The sequence below is a fragment of the Manis javanica genome, chromosome 5 (genome assembly GCF_040802235.1).
Source record: "Manis javanica isolate MJ-LG chromosome 5, MJ_LKY, whole genome shotgun sequence".
Lineage (NCBI taxonomy): Eukaryota > Metazoa > Chordata > Mammalia > Pholidota > Manidae > Manis > Manis javanica.
In genome coordinates, this window is record NC_133160.1 from 30,728,334 (window position 1) to 30,742,910 (window position 14,577).

The 14,577-nt window shown below is 40.1% G+C and overlaps 1 protein-coding gene across 2 annotated transcripts; it reads right to left on the bottom strand.

Annotated features, from left to right (window-relative positions):
- Window positions 1–3,669: 3,669 nt before the first annotated feature.
- On the bottom strand, window positions 3,670–14,318 carry TMEM230 (transmembrane protein 230). 2 transcript variants are annotated; one of them, XR_012131517.1, is made up of 5 exons: window positions 14,161–14,318; window positions 12,137–12,257; window positions 10,702–10,824; window positions 9,840–10,103; window positions 4,587–4,722 (listed from the first exon to the last, which is right to left on the bottom strand). XR_012131517.1 is itself a non-coding variant. In XM_017662337.3 (4 exons), exons 2-4 carry the CDS (start codon window positions 12,233–12,235, stop codon window positions 4,582–4,584), a joined length of 363 nt encoding a protein of 120 aa, XP_017517826.1. In that variant the 5' UTR covers window positions 12,236–12,257; window positions 14,161–14,318; the 3' UTR covers window positions 3,670–4,581. The 2 variants fall into 2 exon arrangements, 1 of the variants encoding a protein (XP_017517826.1); XM_017662337.3 differs by lacking the exon at window positions 9,840–10,103 and having other exon boundaries at window positions 3,670–4,722.
- Window positions 14,319–14,577: the final 259 nt, after the last annotated feature.

Here is a 14,577-nt window from a genome sequence, read left to right on the forward strand (position 1 = left end):
CACAGGACCTCTCTTGCAGGCATCCTACCTGATGGACAAGATTTGCCTATGTTGGTGTCACTAAAACGTGTCTTATTGCCCTTAAGGTTACTTTCCTCTGTGTCTGGATTGGGCACCCACCCTAGCAAAAACTGCTTGCTTGCTTGGGTATGCACTAAAAGTGCGAGTCATGAACTGTGGTTTGAATACAGCTGGAATGACCACTTGGTGGCAATCTCCTCAGGTTTGAGGATTATTATAATTTCTGTTAACTATATCGTAATTTTTTTATTTGCATATTGTTATAATCTGTTATTGTGGAATTTGCTTACAATGTTTCAGCTCTCTTGTACAGGGACCATCATGGAAGATGAGGGCATGGTGACTGTGAGGCAAAAAACCTGGAAGGCTGCAGTGTAGGGCAGATGCAAGTTCCCTGGCCAGGTTCTCACCTGACCCTGTCTGCTTGCCCACTGTACACGTGCAGTGCCCGCAGGCATAGGCTTGCACATGCATAGGCAATGAGTTACTAATGACCCTATATAGAGTTCCATTCAGCGCTGCAGGGCTGTGAGGCAGTGGAGAGGCCCAGAGGCACAGACTGGCTTGCTGCATACACACTTGACCTGAGGCAGAAACGATTCCAGTGTTTGACCTTCCACTACAAGAATAAAGCTGGGTGTGGATAAAGTGAAGGTTCCTTTGGCCAGGATCCTCACCTGGCCCTGGTAGGCTAGCTCACTACACATGTGTGGGCAATACATTGTTACTGACTCTATATAAAGAGCTCTGCCCAACATGGTGGCACAGCTGCAAGGCTGCAGGATAGCAGAGCAGAGGCTGGACTGGTGGCAGCGCCAAGGACAGAGACTGAGATGGCTGCGTGGGTAGAGAGGCCCAGCGGCAGAGACTGGCTTGTTGTATGCAGACTAGCTCTGAGTGGGTAGGATCTACTGATTGACCTGTCACTGTGGAAATAAAGTTGGGTATAATCCTTTCACCCCAGGAATGTTCTAATGTCATTTCTTTGGTCACACTGAATCCATAGTGAACTTGTCCGGGGCAGAAACCCATTGGCAAGGCACTGGGTATAAACCCTTTTACCCCAATATTCCATCATTTTTCGATCTCACCAAATCCAGAGTGAACTTGCCTGGGGCTGAAATCCTCAGGCAAAACAGGTCTCCTCACACCCTCCCACCACAGGCTGTTCTGTCAGGGAAGGGAGCCTGTGGAATAGCAGTTAAGGCCAGCCTCAAGGATAACAGACAGTCTCTCACCCCCACTGTTTCACCCCAGGCACTACTCCTTGAAGCCAGGGGAATGACTTTCTTCATTTTCTCCAACAGCAACTTCCACTTACTGAGTGCTATGTGCCAGGCTCTGTGCAAAGCATCCTCCCAAGTTTAATTTGATCCTCACAATTACCCTACCATGTAGTAACTGGCTTATCCCTACTTTGAAGATAAGGAAACTAAGGCTGCAGGGGTAATTTGCCCAATAACCTTGGACTCAGTCTGTGCCCTTCCCATGCTGGCATTAAACCATAACTGAACCACACACCTGTGAATCCAGAATTCTGTGGGCTGCATCTAGCAGAGGAGCCTCTGCATAGGAATTCACATGATAGAGCAGGGCAACTAAGGTGGGTGGTTTTGTTTATGACCCTTTGAAAGTCAGAAAACCAAGGCCTTTCCTGTCCCTCTAGTTTCCCTCACCACACCAGAAACAGCAGACTCTTCTGTGCCACCTGCAGTCTCCTTGCCCAAGCTGCTTCACTACCTAGCTCTCATTGATTGTAGCCTCTCATTTTTCAGGAAAAAGCCAAAAGCAAGATGTGAACCTTTCCATTAAAAAAAAAAACTGCATGCCAACATCTGTGGTCACTAGTTTGCAACCTCCGTCCCCCACTGACCAAGCCCTCTCTCTGCCTGGCTTTCCTTCAGCACTCAACAATTCCTGGCAGAAAGGAAGCAGTCAGTAAGCGTCTGGCACACTGATCAGGTGAAGCTCATCCAGAGGCAATGGATCTTAAATCTCCATCATATGTAGAACAGCTGATGCAACTACGGAGGACTTTTAGCCTCAGAAATGACTCATGAGAGGTGAATAGTTGTTGTGAATAAAATCCTTATAAAGCTAGGGGACATGGTTTGACAAACACTTTACGGGGGAGGGAGAAGGCTGCCATTAGGTAAAATACACATTTGACAACTTACTTTCATCCCTACTACTACTGTCCATACCTCTACCCACCCCCAGGCCCCCCAAATTCTTTACTTGTTCAAACCTTGAAGGCATTTGGCTCTCATAATCAGTAAGGGGAGTTCAGGTTCTGCCAAAATTTGGGTCCCAAATATCCAACCTATTATCTAAGAATCTTACCCAACTAAGGGTTTTTCCAAGAATTAAAATGAAATAAAATACATGATGACAGTGCTTGGCACAACATTTAGCAAAGGGTCAAGAAATATTCACCAATATGATAGAGGTTTAGTTTCTTTGAAGCACCAGAATATATAATTACTTTCAATGCACAGTTACAGGAAGTCTGATCTTAGCTTGATAACACTTCCATAACAATCCCAACTGAAATGAGATTATGAACCTACATGTCCAAACAGAATAGCAAGGCCAGTCCTCAGGGGACATGGAGAGGGGTTACCTGTTCCAGATATATGACTTTTATGGTCTCTGCTCCTAGGACCCTTTGACTAGATGTGCAACATAGAAAATTATAATGTACTTTAAAAAGAATGTGGCTGATCTTGATGGACACAGATACATAAATTAGAGAAAGTGGAAAAACAGATTACAGAACTACACAGTGGGAGCATGAGTTTGTTTTTTTAAAAGGATATATATAGGTTTATGTGCTCAGAACATTTCTGATTGAGTGTTCAAAACACTTAATTAGACAACCTTGGAGCCTGGGCTGGGGGAGCAAGTGTTTACTCCCCCACTATGCAATGATTACTTCTCGCTTTACAGGCTCTTTTTTCCTTACCAGCAGCATCATTAATCCTTATAAAAAAGGACTAAATAATTTAGTTTGGCCCAAACCTTATGGTCTTGAGTTTGCTTTGCAAATACTGCCCAGGATAAAGCTTTATACAGCTCCTCACGCCTTCACTCTCAAGGCCTTAGGACTTTCATTAGAGCACTGAACCCCCCAAGGCAGCCCTCCTACTACCAAATGCACCTAATCTTGGAGGCTGCTTCAGGTCACACACTCTTTGTCCCTCATTTCCTAGATCTTAGTTTTTTTTCCTCCCATGTGCACTCACTCCAAGGGTGACCTCATCCTTCCCCATGGTAGGCACTGTCCCAACATTTACTCCCAGAATTCTATCTCAAGCCTAGACTCCCTCCTAAATTCCAGACTTGTGCATTTCAACTGCCTACTCAACAGCTCCACTTGGGTGCTGACTGGACATCTAAAACTTAACACATACAAAATTGAATTCATCTACTCCAATACCATAAGACCTCCGAATCTCAGTTGATAGCACTTCCAGGCTTCTGGATACCCACATCCATAACCTCAGAGTAAAGAATTACTGGAAAGCAGTCGGCCCACAATGAAAGTTATCTAAAAATGAAGGTAGTCCTGAGTATTGGGATCAAAGATATACAATCATTAAACATTTTCTGAAAATATTTAAAGTTAAACCATTTTAAGTCTGGGACTTAGATTTTGTCATTTTAATTTTTTTTGACTACAGGACAATTCTTGCAAGCTAGGAAACAGAATCAAATTAATGCAGTCAGTCCTCTAGAGATCCAGGCTAAATCTTGAGCTCTTTAGCAGAATGGTATAGTACAAGGTGCTAATGACGGGGTTGTAACAACCATTTATCTGTAATTTTCCTTAGAAAACAGCCAAAAGTCCAGTCCTTAAAGGCATGATATATAGAACATCTTGATCTATAAAGGACAGAACGACTCAAATTATATGCTGGCCTACCTACTAGCAAATCTGATCAGAGTTGGCCAAGGACTGGTGAACAGAAAAAGTGTTCATTTTTTTAAAAACTTGCTCTGAAGTTTACAAAAGTCCTAGCTACTATATAAGACAGCAAGTAAAAAATATTACCAATATACCCACACTGATACTTGATTGTCAAGGTCTTTCACTAGAGATGTTATGTAGGGGATAAGATACTTAGGTATTTTCAAAACAAATTACTTAGTATATGAAATTTGAACTACATTCTTCTATTTGCCATGAGAACAAATTACAAGGAGGTCTATTGACAAGAAATGCTCAGCTGTAAAAAGGCTGGTGGCAGCAATGCTTTCCACTATAGAAGAAACTGTTTTCCCATATCATTAACATAGCCGCTCTTCCATGATAATGTATTCATGCAAAAAAACTTGTCAAGAGCTTTTGCCAGGGCCAGGAGATGAAAGATAGAGCATGTCCTAATTAGGTAATTATAAGCTCAGTTAACATCTTGAGGATGGATCCATAAAATCTGACCAGTTTTAACATCTGCAAACTGCATAATTTCTTAGCCCTTAGCCATAGTTTCTGCTCAGTATCTTAAAGCCAGGCTCAGTCCCATCTGTGACTCTTCTCCTCAGGGCTGAGGGTGGGTGTTAGTCATCAAAGTCTGGAATGTCATCGTAGGAGTAACCCCGGTAGCCTTTGGATGCATAGTAGGCGATGCGCAGGTGGTAAAATCCTGGCAGGAACACCAGAATGCCAATGATCAGGACGGGAACAGCCCGGTCTGCCCCCTGGTGGCAGAAGGAGGCAAATGCATTAGTACCATACAAGCTTCCAATTTTTTAAAATAAAAGGGTCCAATCCGTAGATCAGTATCTTACACTTTTTAGAGCATTTCCTTTGGGTAATGAACTAGCAAAGTAAGAGGCTTATATCTCTTTTCCTAACTATCAAATGAATAAAAAAACTTCAAGCACTAAAAATTATAAAGAAAATAAATTATAGATTTTCATCCACAGATATTTTCACTTATTTCCTTCTGTTTCTTCTTTCAAGTTTTTAGTCATGAACACACCACACCCTGTGCCTTGATTTTGTCTATTGTAACAAGCACTTGCCAAAATATTATTAAAAGCTCTTCACTAGAGGTGAGGGGAGGCAAAGTGGTGAGTGGTGAGTGGTGAGTGTGGTCAAAAGGTACAAACTTCTAGTTATAAAATAAATCCTGGGGATGTAATGTACAGTATGGTTGTGACAGTTAATAATTCTGTACCATGTATTTGAAAGTTACTGAGAGAACAGAACTTAAAAGTGTTCACTGCAAGGAAAAAAATTGTGACTGTGTGGCGATGGATATTAACTAGACTTATTATGACCATTTTGCGATACATACATCAAATCATTATGTTGGACACAGAATGCTGTGTGTCAACTAATGTTGTGTAACTTTCCACTGTGATACATGTAACACAATTTTACTTAACTGCCCTCCTAGACTTTTGGATATGATGGTCACTTCTCACTTTTCTTAACTATACAGACCACCACAATAAACTTCGGTGGTTTTTTGGCCTTTCAGATTATTGCCTTAGTATCTCCATGAGCACAATTCACAGGTCAAAGAGGGAGGAATGGTATTTGGTCTCTTTATCAGTATGGCTTCAACTTTTTGGAGAATTCTATGAGGGCAGGGACTTTGTTCACCCTAGTATCTCTAGGTGTGCCCAACATCTAACAGAGGCTCAATAAATCTGCTAAATGGATTCACCTTTGTAAAATTGCTTTCTCTGTCTTGTTTCTCCAGATGCAGTTTAAAATGTTTGCACAGTTCGATTTATCCTTTTCCTTTGTGACTTTTCCCATTGTTTTTAAGCTTTGGAAGATTTTCCTCACCTAAAAATTTAAACCCAATCTAAAAATGTCCATTTAATGGGGTTATTTACATAATGTACTATCACTAGGTTACCTAATCAATGTAGCTTTGGCTGATTCATTCACAAAAAGAAATAGGAGTATTTACCTCATATAGTTAAGAGTGAAAATTAACATGAAATAATTTAACCAGCTGGCACACAATGATTCAGTAAGTGTGAGTTTAAAACCAAGGGAACAGAAACTGAAGATGCTCCCTTAGACCAAATACAGACTATCTGATCATGGAAAAGAAAGTCTACAACTCTCACAACTGACTTTCTTGGTTCTACTTCTGTTATCCTATTTTACATTTTCTACTTTCCTGCTTCTTTTATCTTTTGCAGGACTTTGACCAGACATCCCTAATGGGATATATCCTAAGGATTGAAAGAATTGCAAAGAAAACTTACAGTGCATTTAACCTTCTTATATTTAGCACTAATACTCCTATTGGTATTTTGAAGCTAACATATGTATAATTTAGAATAAGGCAAATCATTGCATCAATATCATTTGGATAGACATACATATATAAAAATCAAAGAAATTAAGTTTTTTCTCTAATCTTAAATTTTGCATTGGAAATGTCTGTATGTTTTTATATCTCTATATATCTGTATGATATTTTGTCCCTTGTTTTCTAAATGATACCTATATCCTGATTCTGTCATTGAAAAGGCCTAAAAACAAGGAAAACCAATAGCAACAAGCACCATTAATGTTCAATTTGTGATCTGTAATTCTATGTCCCATTAACAAATCAAGGCTCCTTACAGAAATGGCTGTTTAAAGGTTGGGGGTGGGGAGGGTGGGGGCAAGAAATGTATAGATGGTCCTGGAATAACTTGCTAGGCCAGAAAGCAAGAAAGCATCAAAAGCTACCAAGACGTAGGACTAACTTGAAGAGACTCCTAGTGACCAAATATTAGATGATTTATGTGTTAAAAAGAATACAGACTGCAACTGATTGAAACACAAATATATTTTTAAATGATGCTAACAATTCTTTGGTCATCTTTTGAAGTTGCTAGGTGTGTTTTTATAAAAGTTGAAAAGAGAAATAATCATTTTCCTACCTTTACTATACCACATTGTATTTCAGGGTAACCAAATAGTGGATTTGAAAAAGATCTTTATAGAAGAATTTCAGCTGATAAATGCAGAAAATGACAGAACTGGATTCATCGGTGCAAACGGTGATAGGCAAGTTTATAAATTAGGCTGAAGACAAGTGAACCCAGCCATCAATCTTAATAACAACTGAAAATCAGGACAATCATTATGTCTCCTAATGTAATGCTATAGTGATAGTTCTCAGTATGTGGTCCTTGTACCATTAGCATCATGTGGGAACTTGTTAGAAATGCAAATTCTCACACCCTAGCCTAAACCTACAGAATTGGAATCTGGATGGGGACAAGGAATCTCTGTTAGTAAGTCTGCCAAGTGATTCTGATTAACTTTTAAGTTTCAGAACCAATGTGTTAGCAAATACACAGTATTTCCTATGAAATGTTCTTTATAAAACAAAAGTAAATCCAAATCTAAGCAAGTCCCTAAATCTAACAGTTTGCAAGAAATATGAGGAATGGACAAAACAAGATCAATGATATTAAGATAGTACCAGAGGGTTTATGTAAAACCTGTTAGAGTTGCATACTGAAAAGAATTTATCAGTGAAATGTAAATCTGGTATTTGCTTTAATATACAGGAAAAAGTTGGGGGAATAGATGAAACACTTTAATTGCTGATTCTGGATGGTAGACAAATTAGGGTTCAGTATATTATTCTATATACTTGTGTTAAAATGTGATAAAAAATGAAACAAGTATTAAGATTAGCATGCATAATGGGGGGGTGGGAGAAAGGGGAGGACTGTACAGCACAGAGAGGACAAGTGGTGATTCTGCAGCATTTTGCTATGCTGATGGACGGTGACTGTAAGGGGGTTTATAGGGGGGACCTGGTATAGGGGAGAGCCTAGTAAACATAATATTCTTCATGTAAGTGTAGATTAATGATAACAAAAAAAAAAAAAAGAAAGAAAAGGGGGATTACTCCCTGATAGGATAAAACTTACTGTAAATCAACGATTAATGCATGCTTTAAATATCTTTAATTTTGATCACTTAAGGGTGTCAGATGATCAGCTATGGAGGTACATTTTTCTGATAATATTCCTTTCTCTTAAAAAAAAAAAGCAGTTCCTGTGTGGTGACCTCCAATGAGTTCTACACAATGGTATAAAGGGCATATCAAAATGTGGGCAAAGGGTCTGTTTGTGCTTATACAGAGGATCAAAGCCTAATTTGGCTACCCAGAAAATGAATTAAGATACGATATGAAGAAGAACTTCCAACATCAGCACTCTCTGGAAGACTCATACCAGAAGATGATCATCAAAAAACCTCAACAAAGATTCAGGCACTGCTACAGCTATAGCTGCATTCATCCCCCCGGTTCCTGGACTTGTCATTGGAATGAAGAAGGAGGTATCTAAGCTGGCCTGTGCATACAGTAAAACAACAAATTTGACTGGATCTATACTGTTGGAACTCAACCAAGAATTAGGAGAAGTGCAAGTTGTAGCGCTCCAAAATCTTACAACTACAGACTATCTACTGTTAAAAGAACATATGGGATGTGAACAGTTCCCAGGAATGGGTTGTTTTAATTTGTCTGATTTCTCTCAGACTGTTCAAGTACAGTTGGACAATATCCGTTATATCATAGACAAATTTTCACAAATGCCTAGGATGCCTAACTGGTTTTCTTGGTTTCACCGGAGATGGCTGGCAATTACAGGTCTGCTATGGTTATGTAACTGTATTCCTAGTATGTTGATGTGTGTGCGCAATTTAATTAGTAGTTTAAAACCTATACATGCTTAAGTTACTATACAAGAATATATGTCAAAGAAATAATCAATCTTCCCATGTTTTCTTCCGTCTGCTACTTCTATAGCTTTTCCTCTTCCTTCCTAATTACAACCCTTAAATAGAATTCATGCCTCATATCGAATTTACCGAGTATCACAATTCTTCCAAGTGGTAAAGATACCTCAAGACAAATGCTGGGCATAGAAGCCACAGGGCATAAATCTGCAAAGAAGTAAAAAGCTAACCTTTTCAAACAATATTGCTTCTCTCTCACTTACCAACTTTACATCTCCCTGTATGGCCCCGGAAGATGAGTGGATAGCCAGAGACGGGTAAGATTCCTCAAGGGAGGAACAACCTAAGACAGGCACAGTCGCAGGGGGGCCATCAGGTGAGAAACTGGGGATCAACAGAGGTGAGGCTTAGAACCTCACCCCCCGTTTTGAGAGAAATCTTCTGCATCCATGGATGTTTTATTGCCCTTGTCTAGCTAGGATTAACACTTAGTCTATAGGCATACACCTGATCATCTACATTTGCTCTCTTACAACACTAAACTATGTTTTCTACCTTTATCTTGCATCCACCTACAGCTTCAGCATTTTATTAAAAAAATAATAATAATAGTAAGGGAGAAATGTGGGATTCACATATAAATCAAGTATAAAAATCAAACGAATATTCATATTTGACCTGATCGTTTATAGTTCATAATGCGTGATCAAAACCAAAAGTCTCTGTGATGACTGCCCTTGTACTGTTCACCATGTAAGAACTTGTTCGCTATGCTTCAGAAGATTGGAGACTGACGAAAATTAGGCTTGGGGTGGATTAATGATTGTGCATTGAGCATTGAGTCCCCTATACAGAATTTTATTGTTGTTAACAACCATTTGATCAATAAATATGAGAGATGCCTTCTCAAAAAAAAAAAAAAAAGTGAAGCAAAACAACCCAAACCAAAACACAAAATCTACTAGTGATTTTTTTTTGGTATCTACTAGTGATTTTTTAACATCTTATCCTTATAGTCTTTTACATCACACAAGGTGAAATGTTTGTTGCATGTGGATCTCACATCCACACTCTATTTTTATAGTATTAATAGACTTACCTAATACTGCATGCTGTTATGAATGTTAACTGAAGGCACAGTCCTTTAGTTAGGTGCTCAAACTTAGATTGCACCAGGTAACACTTGGTGGTTACATAAAAATTTTAAATAGCTAGCTATAAGGCAAATCAGATGCACTTCTTAAATGCCATATCCAGCTATTTTATCGGGACAGTGCTACTATTTCCCAATTTCTATGATAATGTCCACAGTTTCAGCTCTTGGGTGTCTCTTCCATGAAGCAATATGACCATCACCCCTGGCCTGGTATGTGTTGAAGAAAAGACATGAATTATGGTCAATATTAGTTCAGAACAACTTAGACACTGTATACAGCCCAAGAGAATGAACTACCAAACACCACCTTAGGTTTCTGAGGTAACATATTGAAGCTCAGCTGGAATTCCAACCAAACTGATATAAGAAGGATCTGGTTCATTAGCCAAAAGTCCGGGTTTGGTCAGTGGCCCAGACTATACATGCGTCACTGCTTCTCCCCCAAAACTGAGTAGTATGTTTGTGGCATTGCAAAACTACAGTAACAGCATTTGATTCCAATTACAGCCTTTATCAGTCAGGAATCCTTAATGCCAGGCTCAGCTTTGCTGTTTCAAACTATGACAATGGGAAAACTGCCTAAAGACCGGAGGAAAATTTTGCCTATCCCCTACCACTAACCTCATAGGAACTAAGGGAGAAGTTTGTAACTGAAGCACATTTTTTCTTATCAGAGAACATCTGAAAGAAAACCTTTTTCTTCTTTCTGCTGGAATCTGTTGTACTAAGTATTAATATAAAACAAATGAGCCCTGGCTCACATTTTAAAGATCTCCTGGCACATTTCCCAAATCCTTCAGCTTACCCCTTTGCTGATATAGCCCGCCAGCAGGAGGGAGCCTATGATAATGAGAAAGGCGCCAATCAAAAACAGCACTGTAGCAAGCGCAATAGCCTTATACGGGATCTTAGGAGGGCTTTTCTTGAACTGGAAGAGAAACAAACAAAAAAGAAAAGTAAGAGCATTATGAAAATACTAGGCCTCTATCACTTTAAAACAGGAATGATAGTAAGAACTAATCTAGAGGTTTTGTGTCTTGAAGTAAATCCTACTACCCAGTGCCGCTCTGGGAGAGTAAGGACAGGGACAGGAGGGAGATGAGGCTCTAGTTATTGTTCTAAAAGTCACTCAGAGGAGTCCTAGCAGAATGGTATTCTTTTCAGTTCTAGACTTTTCCACAGACCTTTCATTGTATACCATAAGAAACTATTTTCTTACATAAGCAAAAAACACTTTATGGCCATTAATCGACTGGAAATGTGTTCATTAAGTGGCATATGGAAGGCTGTACTAATCTATAAGGATTCAAAAGTAAACAATATGTTCTTGGGAAGTAAAGAAAATAAGTGATTTCTGGCACTCTAAGTAAAGCCAGCATATAAAGGTTTTAGAAACAGCTTTTTCTAAAGCATTAGTTTCCTGCCCCGTGAAGGAAATAACCTGACTTACCAAGTTCAATTCAAGGTTAAGATTCAAGACAAAACTTTCTAAGGTTTGACTCATAGTTGTATCTGACCTAACTAGCTGGAAGCTTCCCAGATGTACTTAAAAAAAAAATCTATCTCCTGCATGTGTAGGTCCAAAGAGGACAAAGAATAATTGATTTGTTTATATTTAAAAGGATGGGTTCTTGTCACTTCCTCCTTGGCCCTGGTTCCATCTAAAATATTCCGTTGTAAGGGAAAGTGGGCAAAGGAGATGGTACACCATCAAGTATTTTATAAATGATGATCAGGGTAGGGTATAAACTTAATAAATATTCTATTTTACTTACTGTTTGCCCCAATGAATACATTTAATAAATTGGATCTTATGACATCAGGAAAGAAGGAAGATTCCCACAATCTGCTGGCTTTAGCAGTTAATTTCTCCCTTAAAAGATGAACTGGCTTTGACTAAAGTGTAAACAAACTGATGACACAGTCCTTTAAAAAACTCTACTTAACAAACACCATCTAATTACTTTCCAGATGAACTAAATACAATTTCCAAATACTAGGCTCTGGCTTTACAACTAAAAATTCTTAGAAATGGACACTATTTATATTGGTTTGAAACTGCTCTGCCAAAGTCCCTCAGTCTGCAGGCTATGGCTAAAAGGGTCTCAGAGCTTGAGCGTCCTTCTTGCTGCTCCCTCTACTCCCCAGGGACAGTTAGCAAAACCTCCACCTGGAAGGCCTTCCTGCTAACTCAGTAGAAACAGAGCCAGCCAGTCTCACCAGACTCCTTTTGCAGTTACCTGAAGGTCAATGTAGCCATCGTCTGTGCTGGAGAGCCTTGAGTATTTCACTTTACTACTGGGGATTCCAGTAGCCAGATTGGTACGAGATGGCATCATAACACTCTGACAGAGCTACAGTCTGAAAACAAAGAAAACTATTATTCTCTGCAAGTCACAATGGTGTTATATGTATCGGGCGTTCTGGGCTGCAGTGTCATACAAGCAACTGGCAATTTAGGCTCCACAGCTCTTAGAACCTGATATTCCTTTGACAAATGAAAACATTCCCAATATGCTTCTACTCTGGTTTTTCTTGACAGAGTGAGTCAAGACATTTGCCAAAAACCAGACCTCATGTTTATCTTGCAACCACCAACATTCCCCTGCCTCTCAATTTTTTCAAAGCCACACAGGGAGTAGATGAAGAGTGGTGACTTAAATCCAAGTCCATCTGACACCAAAGTCCACATTTTCAACCATTTTACTATAGTACTGCCTGTCACCTGTCCTGTTTCAAGAAAAGGCATGAGGAACATATACTCAAGTGATTCTTTTATTTGTCCAGGGTGTGTGAATATATGTGTGATGGAATACATTCACATCAACAGTTTGCCATTTCCCCCGCTAGATAACCATTCTTTTAACGCAAAGGCTCTGTAATTAAAACTTGTAAACTATTGGCTATCAGTACTGTATCTGCGCAGTACTGTATTTGTCTGCCTCTCTGCCCCACCCCAAGCACTGAAAGTAGTGATTTTACTTTCCAGATTACTTACTTCTATAGCTCCATAAGAGAGAGGGGGAAAGAGGAGAACTGAATAAAAATCTGGTTTTTGTTCAAAATATTCAAAGTAAACTTCAGTCATGAAACCATGGCTATTTGTCACCAATTTAAGAGATACTACATAAAATTAAAAACCATGACATTTAACTAGAAAAAATTTGTACTTTGTGCACCTTACCTCCATAAAACCACAAAGTTATATGAATGAAATAAGGAAATCTACTTTGATCCTGAAGCTATTTATTTCTAAAGTATCTTTAAAAAGATAAAATTAAGTATTTCAATAAGGGCAATATAAAAAACATAAACCATAAAGACTGGCCTTCCTCGAGTATGACACTATACAAATAAATATCATCATTATAATAAGGGCAGTTAATAATGACCTAGTGTTGGTTAGACACCAGGTACTATTCCAAGTGCTTTATATATGCTTAATCCCAAATATTAATTAGCTATTTTAACTGGCCTGTACTCAACCTAAAACTAGCATTATGAAGCAATTTTGCTAAACGCTCATGTCCCTTCTTAGTAATTACATACTGGTGCAGAAATCAAGTATTGAAAAAACAGTATGCTAACGTATATGCTTTTCTAAAAGGCTGAGATCAAATTCATCAAATACTAAGTTTTTAAGCATTTCCACCTTGATCACATGATAATCTAAATTTATAAAACTTAGTCCAAACTACCAATATGCGGGGGGATTGAGAGCATTTAATCACGTCTGATTTGTATTAGCCTTAAAAAAAAAGTGTACGTATTCTATCATCGACTATTCATAAACCCACATCAGAACATAAAAAAGCTCAGGGCGTGAGGGAGAGGGGAGACGGATGTTTACTGGCAAAGAAAATTCTAAAGGAGAAAGGAAAAATGAAAATCAATGTTTTCAAAGTCCAAGTTCCCAACAGGCTTTTTGACAGCTCCACTGCAACCCCCAAATTTCCTCAGCACCTGAATGCTGCAGCATTTTTAAAGCACCCGCAAGGTACTTAACACAGTGCCTGGCACTACACTCCTACACTCACTACTTTCCGGCCGTCTCCAACCTAGCTAGTAAGAGAAATAAGAACCGACGCGAATTTAGACGGAAAACAAACAAAACCGGTTTGGGGAAAGAGGCCAGCAGTGCCATGGGCGGCGACCGCTGCACAGCGAGGCCTCGGGGTTTGAATTCGGCTGGAGCACAGCCCCTGCCACGCCGTGAGCCTGAGGGGGGCGCCTCTGCTCCTGCCCAGCCGCACGCGCGCCTTACCGGCTGGCCGCTCCAAGCCGCCTGCGCTCCCGGTTCACCTCGCTCACAGCTGGCAGCAAAGGTACTTGAGGTCTCATGGCCAGCCTCACCTAACCGCCGCCCCACCCCCACACTCCACCTCTTCCCCCTAGCGTGCCGCCGGAAATGGCGTGCGGAAGGCGGCGCGCCGGAAGTTACGTATGATGGAGCTACGTATTCTCCCGCTGAGGACGTCGATTCATTTCTACGTTGGTATGAGCGTCCTGTCGGAAGAATCGGGGCTCTCGGGGGCGCCGACGGAGCGTCTTCCAGTAGTTTGTTGCGGGATACCTCCGCTGGGGCGGCTAGGTGTCTAGTGACCGGCTGCCTCGGTCGCAGTCAGGGCCTGTGCAGGGAGCTCAGTGGCGCCCCCAAGAGGTGTAAGCTGAGCACAGCGCT